This window comes from Heliangelus exortis, chromosome Z (assembly GCF_036169615.1).
Source record: "Heliangelus exortis chromosome Z, bHelExo1.hap1, whole genome shotgun sequence".
NCBI lineage: Eukaryota > Metazoa > Chordata > Aves > Apodiformes > Trochilidae > Heliangelus > Heliangelus exortis.
In genome coordinates this window covers 35,173,380-35,187,930 of record NC_092454.1, presented here as the reverse complement: position 1 = coordinate 35,187,930, position 14,551 = coordinate 35,173,380, and the positions used below count along the sequence as shown (strand labels likewise).

The 14,551-nt window shown below is 36.4% G+C and overlaps 1 protein-coding gene across 10 annotated transcripts in view; it reads right to left on the bottom strand.

Annotated features, from left to right (window-relative positions):
- LOC139790351 (transducin-like enhancer protein 1) overlaps window positions 1-14,551 on the bottom strand; it is a 76,126-nt gene that overhangs the window by 52,550 nt on the left and 9,025 nt on the right. For 5 of the 10 annotated variants that reach the window (XM_071732077.1, XM_071732072.1, XM_071732071.1 and 2 more), the window contains 2 exons: window positions 1,499-1,561; window positions 499-603 (listed from right to left, as the gene is read on the bottom strand). The exons of 2 other annotated variants lie outside the window; for them this stretch is intronic. In XM_071732077.1, coding sequence (XP_071588178.1) covers window positions 499-603; window positions 1,499-1,561 — 168 coding nt within the window. The remainder of the gene's footprint in view (window positions 1-498; window positions 604-1,498; window positions 1,562-14,551) is intronic. 3 more of the 10 variants (XM_071732078.1, XM_071732076.1, XM_071732075.1) reach the window with 1 other exon arrangement.

Here is a 14,551-nt window from a genome sequence, read left to right as displayed (position 1 = left end):
AGGCAAATAGTATTAACTTATTTCAGCATATTTAGAACTACATACTTGGTGAAAGGCTATTAGAACACTGTGTCAGACAATTAATACTACTTCAAAGGCAAGTGAAGTTTCTTTTCAGTAGCTTGCTAATTTAAAATTCATGAAAGATTCACAAGAAAGAGAAAGAAAGAACAATGAATAGTTGTACAAGCTCCAAGAACTTAAGTGTCACAAAAAGTATGAGGCAAAGGTAACAAGAGCAACTGACATACAATGCGTACAAATCTGCAACTCTGATAATCGTTATATTTCTTGCAGGAAGTTTTGTTCCACATGGTGTTGATGCACAAAATTATGTTATAACAAAGTAAACTACTATCTTTATCTCTGCTAAATCTGTGTGTGAAGCGAGACAACCACTTCAGCAGCACTGGGCATCAAAACAGTATTATCTATCAAAACACTAAGCTCATTTTAAAAATAGAAAAGCAGAAATATATGAAAGCAAGTTATACACACTGTAGGAGGTAGACCTGGAAGGCCACGTACCCCGATGATGGCATTCAGTTCAGCCATGGTCACTTGTTTGGCACGTTCTACAGCTTGGGCCACTTGCTGCTGATGCTATTAAAAGAAAAAGGGGTATAGGGATTAATTTGTGTTAAAATATTGACTGCACCAAAGCAAACCAATCTTACAAACAGCTGAATGACCAGTTTGTCTGCAGAAGCTCTGGCTACCTATTGCAAGAATCTTTCAAGTAAAAGGTAACAGTGCTCTATTTCTCACCTATTCAGAAGCAGACAAGAGCCAGCTCATCTCCTACTACATGCCACTTTAACATTAATTTGCTGGCAAATGAATAATGAGTTTCTAATTAAGTTGACTGGACAATAATGTCAAATTCACATTACTGCAAATTTTAACTTTTATACACTATATACACACACAGCAAAACCTACTGAAATTTCAAACAGGGAAAAGAAGTGCTTCATTGAACTCAACAGGAATTACAAATACTCTGAAAACTGCAGATTGAAAAAACATATCCACACTAGCAGGCTTCAAAACGTAACAGCAGCTTGCCCATTAAAACCAGATAAAGGTTTGTAACCTTAAACAGAGTTTTGCATCTGAGCTAACTACTCACCTTTTACACTTAAAATTTGACACAGGTTATGTAGGAAAAACCCTGAATCCTTATTTTACTAGATTTGTATTCGGCAAGAGAAGATCTAATAATCAACCACCATTATTAGAAATTTTTTTTTTGTATTTTGTTGCATTGGTAATATTTTACAGATTCCGACTCTTCACGGGCAATGAATGAGGGTGAACCATTGTCACTAATTTGAACTCAGATTTGTTAGACCAAATTAGCAGGGGGTTTGTATACTTCAGCTGTAACAGATGTTCCTTACACATGTGTATTGTGATAAAATTAACATCTTAAAGCTAGCTAATTTGCAAACAGAAAAGCAACATAATTGCACTTTAACAGCTGAACAGTTTTACTTACTTCCTGAGACAAAAATGGGATGACTTGTGCACAAATTGTATTCAATCTCTTGGCGATTTCTGTCTATAGAGGAAAAGTATTGTGATTAAAACTGTCTTAGGTTTGGTGCTGTATATCAACTAATATACAGAATTACTTTAAGTTCCCACAGTAAAGAAACTAACAAAAAATCCACATCCTAATACTACTGCAAATACAGATAGTTAATATGTAAGCCCATATGAGGACAGATTTAGTTAGCTGCCCTAGAACATCTGCCATGTCTAAAGCACCTAATCTGTATACACATTAAGGCACAAATCTGGTCCTCGTACATAGCTCATTAACAGGTAAGGCATTCTTGAAAACCATTAACTCCAAAATAAATCCTTTTAAAAGATACATTTATTATTACTCAAATTATCAAGAAGCATAACATGACAGGCATGGAGAAAAAATGTTTCTTTCATGATCAATTTTATCTGCCTATTAGAAGGTAAAATTAGTTTTACTGACAGAAACACACCATTGGGAGCACAAAAGAAATACCGAAACAGAAGCAAGGCAGAATGGAGGCAAAAGGTATAGATTTCTAAAACATCCATATTCAGAGAGAATCTAAGTAATGCAGACAAGGGAAAGAACTGGATCAGAAAATGGGTAGTCAGTAACAGCAAATTAGTGAAACCATGGGTAACAGGAGAACAATAAGGCTAGGATCCAGCAGAGGACAGAACAACCCTTCACTGAAAGCAGCAGACAAGTCAGCAGGAGAGAGTGTTGGAGTTCCACTTTTTGACAGCTTTATGTATCTCCCACTTCTTTATCTCCCAGTTTAGGCACACTAACTTGAACACATGATTTCAGGTGGTGTACAGCGACCATTTTCTCTCATTATGTAGTCTTACCTGTGCTTACAGCTTTTCAGCCCTTTGTATCTATCTACCATTCAGACCATTATAATTAACCCTCAAGAAACTTGCACAGCTCCTACAGTTTTCCTTAGAAACATTTTCTGCAGTCACTTAGCACTGTTGCACAAAACCAAGATTAACATCCAGATGTAAACACAAAGCACTTTGAACAGCTCTTGTCAGTCTCTGTCACATCATTAGTCATATTGATACTTCTAGGGGGGCTTATTCTTAGTGTTGTACAGTTGTTTGTTTGTTTGTTTTTCTCCTTTGCTGCTGAAAATCAGAAAATCTTTCATGGAACTACATACATAAACGTAAGAAAAGATAAACTCTTTGAAAGAAATCAGATGAAAACTGCTAACTCAACTGCCAAGCCTTCCCATCATGCGATGTTTTAGAAAGACACTGCAACATGCTAATCTCTGTACATCAGTCAAGCAGCAATCAGGATACAAAAGCCACCCTCTGATCTTTTGTGTCTCAGGAGACATGTGGCAAGCTTTAACGACTCTGACAGACACTGAGGAAATACTTGATAGAACTGATACTTGTAAAATCACCAGGTGTCTCTGATATAAACGGACCCAAATCTGGTGGTTTAAAACATCCACTCTAAAATTTTACAGAGCCAAGAGTCTCCGAAAACAATTCTGGTATGCTTTCTTCCTGGGACAAAAAAGTTCCCCTTCTATAACGGCAACAAAATGACAGATGCTTTACAGTAAACCCCTCTGCCCCTGCAACAAGGGGCATAAGCATAGACAGCAACAAGCAGCTACGATCTCAGACAGTTTCACAGCAGTCTGGTTCTGTTTTGTTTGGGCAGTGACCATAAAATACCCATCATTCTGTGTGTAGCCTTTAGGACCCGTACTATATACATATCAGCAAAGGCAATACAAGAAAGTTCACTTAACTGTTACAACTTATCAGACTTAACTATTGCCAAATTCATTGGTATTTCCAGTGTCTGTCAAGAAGAAAGGGGGGAAAAAAAGCAAGAAAACACAATTTTGAGGATTTATGTACTACAAGGCATTCTTTCACGTACCTAGCATGCCTCTACAGAAAGTAAGGTACATCAGATATGGAAAGAAAGTCTTTTACCTCAAAAATGTAATTCTCTGATGCTAAACTAAGATGTTTAGGGTCCAAGAAGTTAAATGCCATAGAACAATGGGATTACCTTTGCTTTCAAGACAGAAGCCACAATGAATCATAGTATGACATAGAGGGGAAAGAAAGAAGTAAAATAAAATAATTTGGTTTTTACTGAAAGGTTCTTTGGCCTGTATGACCTACACATAAATCTCCCTATTCTGCAATATTGAGATACATATCCCCACTGTAGCTGCAAGGAAAAAAAAAATATTTTCTGTAGAGTCTATAACATGTGTGGGTTGTTAATGTTATTAGGATTTCTTCCATGTATCTGACCTTCACTGTAATAATGTAGCTTACAGGACAGCACACAGTAAGACGAGAACACAACATCATGCAGTCACTACCAGTCCCAATGAAGGTCAATTAGAATTTAAATTTGTATTTATTTTATTGAAAAAAGGGACATAATCAACTTTCTCTTTTTCCTACTTTAAAATTATTGTCTCTATACTATCATAACTTACTTTATATAGGAACTAAAAAAAAAAAAGGATGCTTCAGTTTGTCTTTACCAAAGCAGGACAACATTCCTGACCATATATGAACGGTATCCTTAATATTCATACACAATGCTACATAAACTGAACCATGAATGCCAGAAGTCTGATATCTGTCACTACTACTACAAGTGCAAATTAAGAGACTTTAAAATGAACAAAAGTTGAAGAGTATTCATATTTTGTAGCAAAAGCCTTATATTTTAGAAGATACTTCGCCAACTAGCCTATTTCCCATACATAATTTTTAAAAGTACTTCAAATTATTTATCTAATTTGGTAGTTCGTGCATCTCCTGTTTGCTGTCCTCAGATGTTTAGTAAAAACTATCCTTAGTCACAAACACTTAAAAATTAATTTTGTTCTCAATTCAGATTTTAATGCACAATTCAACTAATCCTTCCTATATGGAGTTGCAAGAGGTTATTTGCAGAATTGAGAAAGGGGAACTTTCATTCCTTTAAGTACAAATCTACCTGCTCAAAAGGTAATGTCTGTTCACCTGTCCAAGCAAAATATCTTTGAGTATATATGTACACACATATGTGTATATATAAATCAACTCTTGAAAGAAAAAACCTTTTCTGGAGGAGTCTAGGAGAGCTTCATTAATAAAGACTAGACATCAGTAATTGGTGGCATTAGATTGAGCTAAATATTCCACATTGGGTGCTCATATATTTGAAAGTCTTAAAAGAAAGGTACCAGTTACTTCTAGAGGCCACCCAATATAGTATAGTTTTTATCTAACCACCCATCTTGACACATGTAAAGCAGTCAGAAGAATGAGTAAACAATGAAAATTTTGCTTAAAGCTTCTGGAGTATAGACAAACATGGCTAATTGCCCATGTTCTTTGGCTCCGTGGTAAAGCAGACTGTAGAAGCCTGCATTGCTTATGAAAGCCCTCCTAGCTCTATGGCAGCTCTTAGCAAAGCATCTGAAGTGCTTTTAATTGCTTGTGTTCTTAATGCAGAGCCTCTTGAATACATTCATTTTTAATAGAGGACATGAGTGTGGGACCCATCAGACAATGACAAAACTACATCATTCACTGGTTCTTGCTGCTGTAATGATTGTCTTTTGATTTATTTGCAGATGATGAGCTTGTCAGACCCCTGACTGAAGTGCAGCCCTCTTTTCTGAAGTATCATTAAAAATTAACATGAAGGAATTCAGCTGCATTTTGTAAAATTAAGTTGAGTCAATGAATTTTTTTCTTCAGTCATGTAATCTTCTTGCCTCCATCCCATTTAATTAAGGATTTAAATGTTTTGACCTAATCATTGCCAAATTCAAGTGTTGGTACTTAAGTTTGTCTCTTGCTAATTCTTAACATTAATGGCAAAAAACAAAGAAGCCAGACTTGTTACTAAATAGAATACACATTTAAGTAAGATATATTACTAACCAGTTAAGAAAAAGCTTCTATATAGCATTTTGTTTTTTCCCTTCTGCATTGTTAAAAAAAAAAGTGTTGAAGTGTTTTCTCCTACAGTAGTCTGTTCCACGCTATTTTGCATTGACTGCCAGTACTGTCCAAAGCACCATGTAAGATAACACACTTAAATCAACATAATTTCTAAATAACTACACATTTTTTGCACTAGGATGAAAATAAGGATGTATAACACAAGTATCCAAACTATAACTGTATTTCTCACCACACCAAAATGCCATGAGCATTTTAATACTAATGCTAGAAAATCTAACCTACAGAAACCAGCACTCCCACTCTTAAGTGGAGAACAGAGCCTTCGTCTGGAGAAAATTAGTTAATCAACTTTCAGATTCAGAGGTTTCAATTTCAACTTTGCTCCAGTGTGTACTATATATGTCCCAGTACAGACTTTACCCATAGCATCCATTGTCATTTATAGCAAAAATTAAAGCTGGACACATTATTTTTAGCAATTGGTTGTATTGTGACAACTGATCTATTATTTTTCCAAGCTGTCCAGACCTAAATATAAAAAAAATACTCAACCAAAAATGTCTTTTTAAGTCAGAAGCCTGTAGCTCTTTTTTGCAAACTGCACTTTCCTGTATCACTAAGGTAGATCAGTACTTGAAAGCAATCTATTACCACTTCTCAAGGACTGGCTTATGTATTCTCATTAATTTTTATTTTCTTCAGCTATTTCAGCCCAATTCTGAGAATCACTTTTGTCATTATGTTGGAAAGAAGGCAGCTTTTAGGAATGACGCAAACAAGTAAGAAAACCCAAAGTTGTAACACCACCGAAAACAGCATGCCCCAGTCCACTCATTTAAAGCAAAAGAATCAGAGAATCAGCCCTTAACATACAAAAAAGACCATACTGTTAAATCACATTCACAAAAGCTTTAGAAATTAATTCTTAAGTGCTCTCACACTTACACTTTCAACATATAGAAAGCCAAGTAAAACACTGAGCTCCTTCTGCAAGAACAGAATGGACTGCCTGCCATTTACAGTATGTAACACAGTATTCCACTGGGGAACAAAGGTCAATGTTGCACTTTTGGTCATTACTGAATCACGGGATATGAAGAAAATTGTAGGCTATGAGAATGCTGCAAATGGCTTGACCTCAGACCAATTTTCATCTCCATCTGTCTAACAGACATGTGGATAAAAGCCCCCTTTATGAACATGCTTCACCATTTTTTTAATCCCTTTTGCAAATCAGAAATCCGTTGAATTCTACATCTTGAGCTAAGATTAGTACCCATTAAATGAAATATATTCAGTATTTCCATTTTTCCAGCAGAATCATTGAAACAAGCAGTCCATTTACAATGATGAAGACGTTATTCTTTTTGTGATTGAGATCTTCTAGGACAACAAAAAGTACATATATTAACAGAGCAATTGCAAAAAAAGAAGCATTTCACTGTGGTTAGCTGTCTACATGCTGGGTTAGAACTTTACTACAGAAAGACTCAAAAACACTTGTTAAAATTTGTCACTTAGAATTCAGAAGTTGAAGGTATAATTAAATGCCAATATTTAAATATTCAAACACCTTAAATTATTAAGACTATCATTCAATGGATTTTATTGAATCCACATTGAGCAACAAGATACGTATATATTATTGATGCCCTTTTATTTAAAACTAATACACTACAATCTGTTTTGGCAATGGCTGCAAAATGGAAAAAATAAAGGCAACATGCCATTTAAATGTTTAGGCCCTCACAGAATATCAATGTCAAACAACAGTGTGTCAAGCTAAGATTCAATTCAGGTAAGTGCCACTGCCAAATTCTCCTGTTCCCAGACGTGCTTTAAGATTATTTTATTGCTCAAAATTTAATTTGTTCCAACTCTCATCTCCATGACAACGCTGGCTAACCCTGCAAATCATTTGGGTAATTGGATATCTTATCTTCCTATTGCTCTCAAATCGAGTAATTCTGCTAGCACTGCAGCAGCCAATCAAATTTACAGGCCTCCCGAGTAAAAGACTCACACAAGTAGCCACATTCATCTCCTCTTTAGTGCCATTTTAACCACCCTGCAACAAACTGTGGAAGTTGGCCTTCAAACTCTATTTTAAATCATAAACACTGTCATTACTGATAGTCTCACCAATAGGATGGAGTGGGAAGGTTTATTCACAAAAGATACATGAAATTCAATCTGACAAGCAGCAACGGGTAGTGTTCATTTCAGAGAGAGGAACTATCTCTGTATTTTGGGCGTAACTGTCAGTTTAACATGATGTATCTTTAACATGATGTATCATTAACAAACACAGCTTTTCCTCTACCTCACATTTGTACCACTCATTTTAGTTACGAGGCGAGCCACCCACAAGAAAATTATATTAAAAGCTCAGAAGACTGGCATGAAAAATCTTTAGCTATGAAAAAAAAAAACCAACCAAAAACAACACCATATTGTAAGTGGGAGTGGAGAGAGGAAGAAGTACCAGAAATATTAACAGAATAAAAGCTTAGAATGATAAAGCTACAGAATGCTAGAAAGCTTCCAAAGTGAAATTAGCATTTTTTTTAATTCAGTACCTAACGTACATTTATCTGAGTCCTCTCAGATGTCAGTTTAAATTACAGAAAGGTCACAATAATGCAAGCATAAGCTACATATGATGTACAAGTCAACAGCTACTTTTGCCAAGTATCTACTACAGATTTGGACTTCATTCAGCTGTAAAGTGAAATGACTGGATATATTTCAGATGTCTAATTTCAATGCTTTCTGTAATAATAGAGAGAGGCTGCTGTGTAGCTCTCAATGAACCACTGTACACAAGTGCCCATCCCACTTGCAGCTATAAATCCTGTTGAACCAAAGCCAACTGGCAACAAAGAAGCTGTTGTCAGGACCTCTAAGTGCTCCTTTCACATATCTTCACTGTGTCAAGACTCTTCTTAAACTTGGCCAAACAGGACAGTTATCACATTTCTCCTTTAATCTAACTTGAGCCCATCTTGGTCAAGTACTCGCAACAACAGAAAGTGTGTTTATCCAAATTTTAGTTCCACAGAGAAGTTTTCATGCATAAGCTAACATTCAATACAAACAGAAGTATTTAAATCTCTGAAGTAAGAACAAAGCTTTATTTTACTTTAAAGTTGTTTTCCAGCAAAACTTCCACTTTTACTTAGATTCCATGAGGTGCTGAGGAAGTCAGAAGCTGATTCCAATCCAGAAGAGGTCTTGCCAGCTTTGCTTACAGAGGCACACATTTTTGAGCCAGGTTGGAGACATCTGTCCAACATCTCAACTAACTGGTCAAGCAGAAAACATCACTATAAAGAGAAGGGAAAGGGCCAGCCTAGTAGTCCACTACATCAACAAGTTAAATAGGCTGACGAAAGGCATCCATCAGATAGCAAAGCAGCTGAATACAAGGAGAACCTCCATGAGAGCACAGGTTTTACGTGGAAACTAAGCTATGGATGAATTCCTCTTCTTCTCACAAGACTGTACTCTTGTGTGTTCTTTTGATGCTCTAGAAGAAGCATAGTCTATAAAATCATCCAGCAGTTTGTATTCTTACTTTGAAGAACATCAAGAACTTAGTTTACTCTGGACAACTGAGCAACACTACCCAAGAACAAGGAGGAGATTAAAAAAAAAAAGATAAAAAGAAAGGCACAAAAAAGGGAGCTTATCTGTAACTGCTACATACCTATCAGATGTAAATGGCTTTTCATTTAATTTAGGACATTTTAAAACAGATTCCTATTTCACAAGCCACATCCAAATTTCTGCATACATCCTCACAGCAATTGCACACTAAGCCACTTTACTGAGGTGGCAGTAGAAGTCAGAGATCCTGCATTGCCCGAGAAGTACCTCAAACCACACAGCTTCTAAAAGTCAGAGCACAAAGTGTCTCAAGCCAAGCATCTATATTTACAGAATGCAAGTTAACAACAAAGCTCACTGTCAGGATTCAATCTTTCCCAACATTCAGCTAAGACTATGACTACAATCTGGACCTGATTAGAACAGTAGGCATACCATCCAACCAAAACAAGACTTGCTAAGACAAGAGTGTGAAATACGGGGAAAAAATTCAGTAAGCTACATTCAACAGGACCTCAGAAACAACTGGTAAGTTAAATTTATCAAGATGTGTGCAATTTTGTATCTTAAATGTTACAATTTAACGTGCATTCCGTTGTACAATACTTAATATATTCCCAGACCATATTAAAAAATCTGTCAAGTCAGAGAAACAATTTAAGGTCTTGAAAGGTGTCTGTATCAATGCTCCGTATCAATGCAGGTGCCATCAGGTAACTTGCTAATGAACAAGTTGTTAATTAACAACTCGCTTGTTAGCAGCTAGCAGAATTCCTCACCACACACACTTTCAACAAAAGTTTTGGCACATGTCATTTAAGTTTCTTTCCAATCTTACTATTTTTTATATATGCAAATATATAAACACACAAACACACACAAACACATATATTCTGTTGCTCACAGTAGAAAAAAATTAGTAAAGAAACCATCTAAATACATTGTAAGAAAGAAAAAGTTATTGGAACTTTCCAAACAGAAACTGATCTGATTGAGACTGACAATTACTGAAGTTCACAATCATTGGGACAGGAAGAAAGAATGAAAAAGTCAGTAAGATTTGAGGAAAGCAAATGCCAACTGGTAAGATCAGCTTTACATTACCTGTTACTGAGAAGGGAGAAAAAATGGCATTACAGAGACCTGACATTTTCTTTATGAAAACAGCATAAGCAACAAGGATGTGTGTTAATACATATGACAACAGAAGATGAGCAAAACATACAGAAAGTGGAAAGGAGGTCAGATGAGTCAGTACAAATTCACACAGCACAAGCACCTCTTTTTGTAACCACATGCCACTAATAAGAGGTAGATAGATAGAGTAAAGCTACTGCTCTGTGGGTTGAAATTGCCAGAGGATAACAATAATAGCAACAAAAAAGGTTCGATACCTCAATTAGAAAAGTGAAGATATGGTCAAAGGACACAAAGAAGGCAAAAAAACACATTATGCATTTTTGCATCCACCTTAGCTATGCAAAATCATTAATAACCCCATAATAAATATAAATCAGTAGTTTTATAAGGCCAACACTGCAGCTTGTACAGGAAAGGAACAGACCAAAGCATTCCAAGTAAAATATCTTCAAATTGACTAGTCTTGAAATAAAAAGAGCACATTAATGAGACTGAGCAGCTGGTGGACACCTTGCAGACCTGCAAATGTCAAAGAGATAGGCACCTATGAAAGGACAGTGCCTTACAGACAGAAAATAGCATATTTAAGGACCAAGGACACTTCATCTTAATTATAATTCTTCTAGGTTTAGGGCATTAAAAAACTCTTGTCCCTAAACATGTAGGTGAAACATGGACATAAATCACAATTCAGAAGTATTTTTCAGCAGTGAACAACACCTGAATTATTCAGTGTCCAAAATGGTAATGTAATTATGGCTCAGAGAGGTAGACATTAATGTCTTTGCAAAGAATTTGACATTCAGAGCAACACAAAAAGCACAGCCCAACTAAAACTTCATGGGGACAAGTACAAAATTGCTTGGTGATTAAACCATGTATGAATACATCCTTCTCTTCTGCAAATTAGGAAGTTCTACATGCATGATAGGTCCAGTATTTTTTCAGTAGTTCCCACTAACAAGCATAAAGATCTCTTCATTTGCCCTAATCCCTAATTTGAAGAGAGCTTCAAGCTGAGAAAGACAGAATATGCTGGAGAATAGCTTCAGAACTCACTTTGCACTGAATGGAAAAATGGACTATAAAAGAAAAAGAATAGGCATAAATAGGGATAAAAGACCATAGCTTGCCTAAGCAGGAACATAAAGGAAAAGGAAATAATGGGCCAGGAAGGAATCTCTCGGTCACAGCAGATCAGAAGTTTAACACAAGTCAAAAGCATGCTGTTGTAAAAAAGGCTGCCACCACAGTAAGCCATACACTAAGTAAACCTTCTTTGCTACTCAGCTCGGCATTTCCTCCCCTGGAGTACTGCACTTATCCCAGGCTCTGTACTTCAGCTGCGCAACAACATTCAGAGAATCAACATTAGATTGCAGAGGTATACAAAATGCTTCTGCAAGGCAGTGGAATGATCAGCTTTATCTATCCAGAATGAAGAAAGTGCACAGAAAAGAGCTGAAACTACAAACAAAAAGATTCAAGTTGTAACTGAAGAAGCACTTTAAAAGTACTCTGCTACCTGGAGAGCTCACAAATTGCCACTAACTGCGAAGACTTTCCTAACAGAAAGGACAAGCACCCTACCAGAAACTGGTACAGCTGATCCTGTTGGGACACAGGGAAGCACTAGGTCCTTTCTAGGGCTATGAGTCTACACTTCATTTTTCAGTTTAAAGAAACTACCTAAACACTTCCCATAGGTCTTGTTATTTAAAGATTCTGTGTTTGCTTAACTTGCAATCTATGTCCATCATTTGAGGCCACAGACAGCCAGCTGCCTGCGAAGTAATATCTGGAAACCTTATAACCAGTTACAAAAATAGAAATTCAGAATTACTTCACACCCAAACTTGCATATGAAGAGAGTGACAAAAGTTTCAAGTGTGGTTTGGTTTTTTGGTTGGGTTTTTTTGGTTTTGGTTTTTAACAAAACAAAAAAACCCATACTTTGTTCTAAATGGAAACTATAGTGGCAACAGCACAGAAGAATGATCTGTTGCTTATTTTTCAAAAAAAATTCCCTTCATACCCTCCCCACAGGGATTTAATTCAAACTGTTAAGTTTAAAAAAAAAATTCAAAACATCACATCATGAAGCAGACAGCATAGGAATTCAGGGGGTTTAGAACACTGAAGGACAATTTCATAAACAGGCAGATTTCCACTAAAACCCCAGCAGTTTCAGATATCCTATCCTTTCACTAACCTAACAAAAGCAGGTTTCTTCATAAACTTAATACTAATTCAAGATGCAGCTGAACAAGCATACCTATTCTTGCTCCTTTCTCCAAAACTGAAAGCCATCTTTTTGGTCCTGCTTGCTAATCCATACAAGCCTTTAAAATGGCACAAATAGAGAAAGCAGCATTTTGTTCTCTAGATCAATTTTATCCTCAGCCATCAACTAGATGTTCCAACAGAGAAAGAACAGTCCTTCCCTTCTAATTCAAAAATCCATACTACCATTGCCCTTGCAAACTGCTAAACAAGCAGTATTGGCAATTCACTTGTGTTCTGTAATATATTTACTGCAAATCCCAACGGCTTGCCTCCTAATGCAGTTTTCTATTGTGTCTGTTCTTGTCAATGCACTGACTGGTCACCTTACAAGTTAGTTGCTTTGACCGACGGTTTACACAAACATCAAAAACCTCAAGAGGAGTAAAAAGAAGACTGAACAGTAAAAAAAAAGAACATCCTTCCTACTAGGGAACAGAATCAAAAAAAGCCCCAAAACAACAAAACTTAACAAAACAAAAGCCTACACCAAAACACAGATTAACTTCAGTTTTCACTTTTGTTATCACATAGCTAAAAGGATAGTTAACTCTTCAGATCACTTAAGAAGTAGAATATTTCCAGATAAGCAGGCCTGACACAAAGCTTACCCAAAACCCCTCAAAGAGTTTTAATCTGTAATTAAATTATCTGTGCCAAGTTAGTCACAGATCTGACAAACAACAAGAAAAGGTGAGAGCAACTCAGCCCAATTAAAGATCAGTCTCTTCTTAAACACTGTGCAATTTAGCATTAGCCACACAATACTATTATCATTACAAAAAGTTCAGTGAAACATACCAGAATGAATAATTTCCTGAACTATTTTTCCCATATTAGAAAGTATAACTAGGCTTGCTAACAACTAAAATAATGCTCAGCACTTACAAAGTTAAAATACTACTACCCTATGAAATAATGCTATAAACCGTTTTCTATTTTAACCTCACTTAAACATGCTGTGTTTATGGTTCCAAGCAAGACAATTCAACATTGGTTTGTACCAGCCTTGACACAGCAGCAGGGTGGGCTGCATTTTTAAGTATCAGAGTACATGCATCATGAGGCTTTCTTTTGAAAAAGACAACGTCAAAAAACTGATTTTTAAACCAAGTCAGATTTAAACTATAGTTCAGTTAAGAATAAACTCTGTTTCAACAAGCTTTAACCCCCTCTTTGATCATCTCCAGTGGTATGCCATGAACAGGTGACCAGTGGAGTTTCACAGGGGCCTTTACTGCCATCTGTTTTATGAACATGTTCAGCAGAGCAGCCTGGAAAAGACAGCAATGAGCAAGTAAGAAAGCCTGCTCCATGAGAGAATTCAAAGTAGAATAGTGACTGAAGAACTGCAAAGACACCTTATAAATCTATATAAATAAAATTTATGCACACTGGGAGTAGCCACCCCTACCCTCACTGTAAAATGATGGCTCATGAGCTTCTAATCATCATTCATGAACAAGAACTCAAATGTGGAATGTGACTCCAGCAGTCTAGCATTTCATGGCAGACATGAGAAATCAGATATTGGGAACTTTACTACATAATAAAACAGAAAAAAATAAAAAGGGGGGTAAAAAATCAGAGAAAGAAAACAAGAATAATATCCAGAAAACAGATTTGCGTGATAACAGAAATCTCTGGTTCACCCGCACCCTGAAAACTGCACATATTTCTAGTCCCCATCATTTCAACAGGCTAAGTTTAAACCAAAAATGTTTGTGGGAAAATAAAGGAAAATAATCAAAGCAAGCTACACAATTCTGCAGGCTGGGAGTGCTCAACCTGCAAAGGAGTCAGCAGAGATATATTATGACAGAGATATAAAATTTTAAGTGCATTGACTCTGTACCTATTCCGAGAACTAAGAGCACAAACAAGATTGTGGAAACCAGGTTCAAAGCAAAGAAAGGTTTATTTTTGACCAGCACCTGGAACAACTTCCTACCCACAACAGCAGCACCAGGGAGGAAACAGATTTTCAGAAGAGAGCACAGGTGTCCTGGAGGACAAGTTGAATACACAT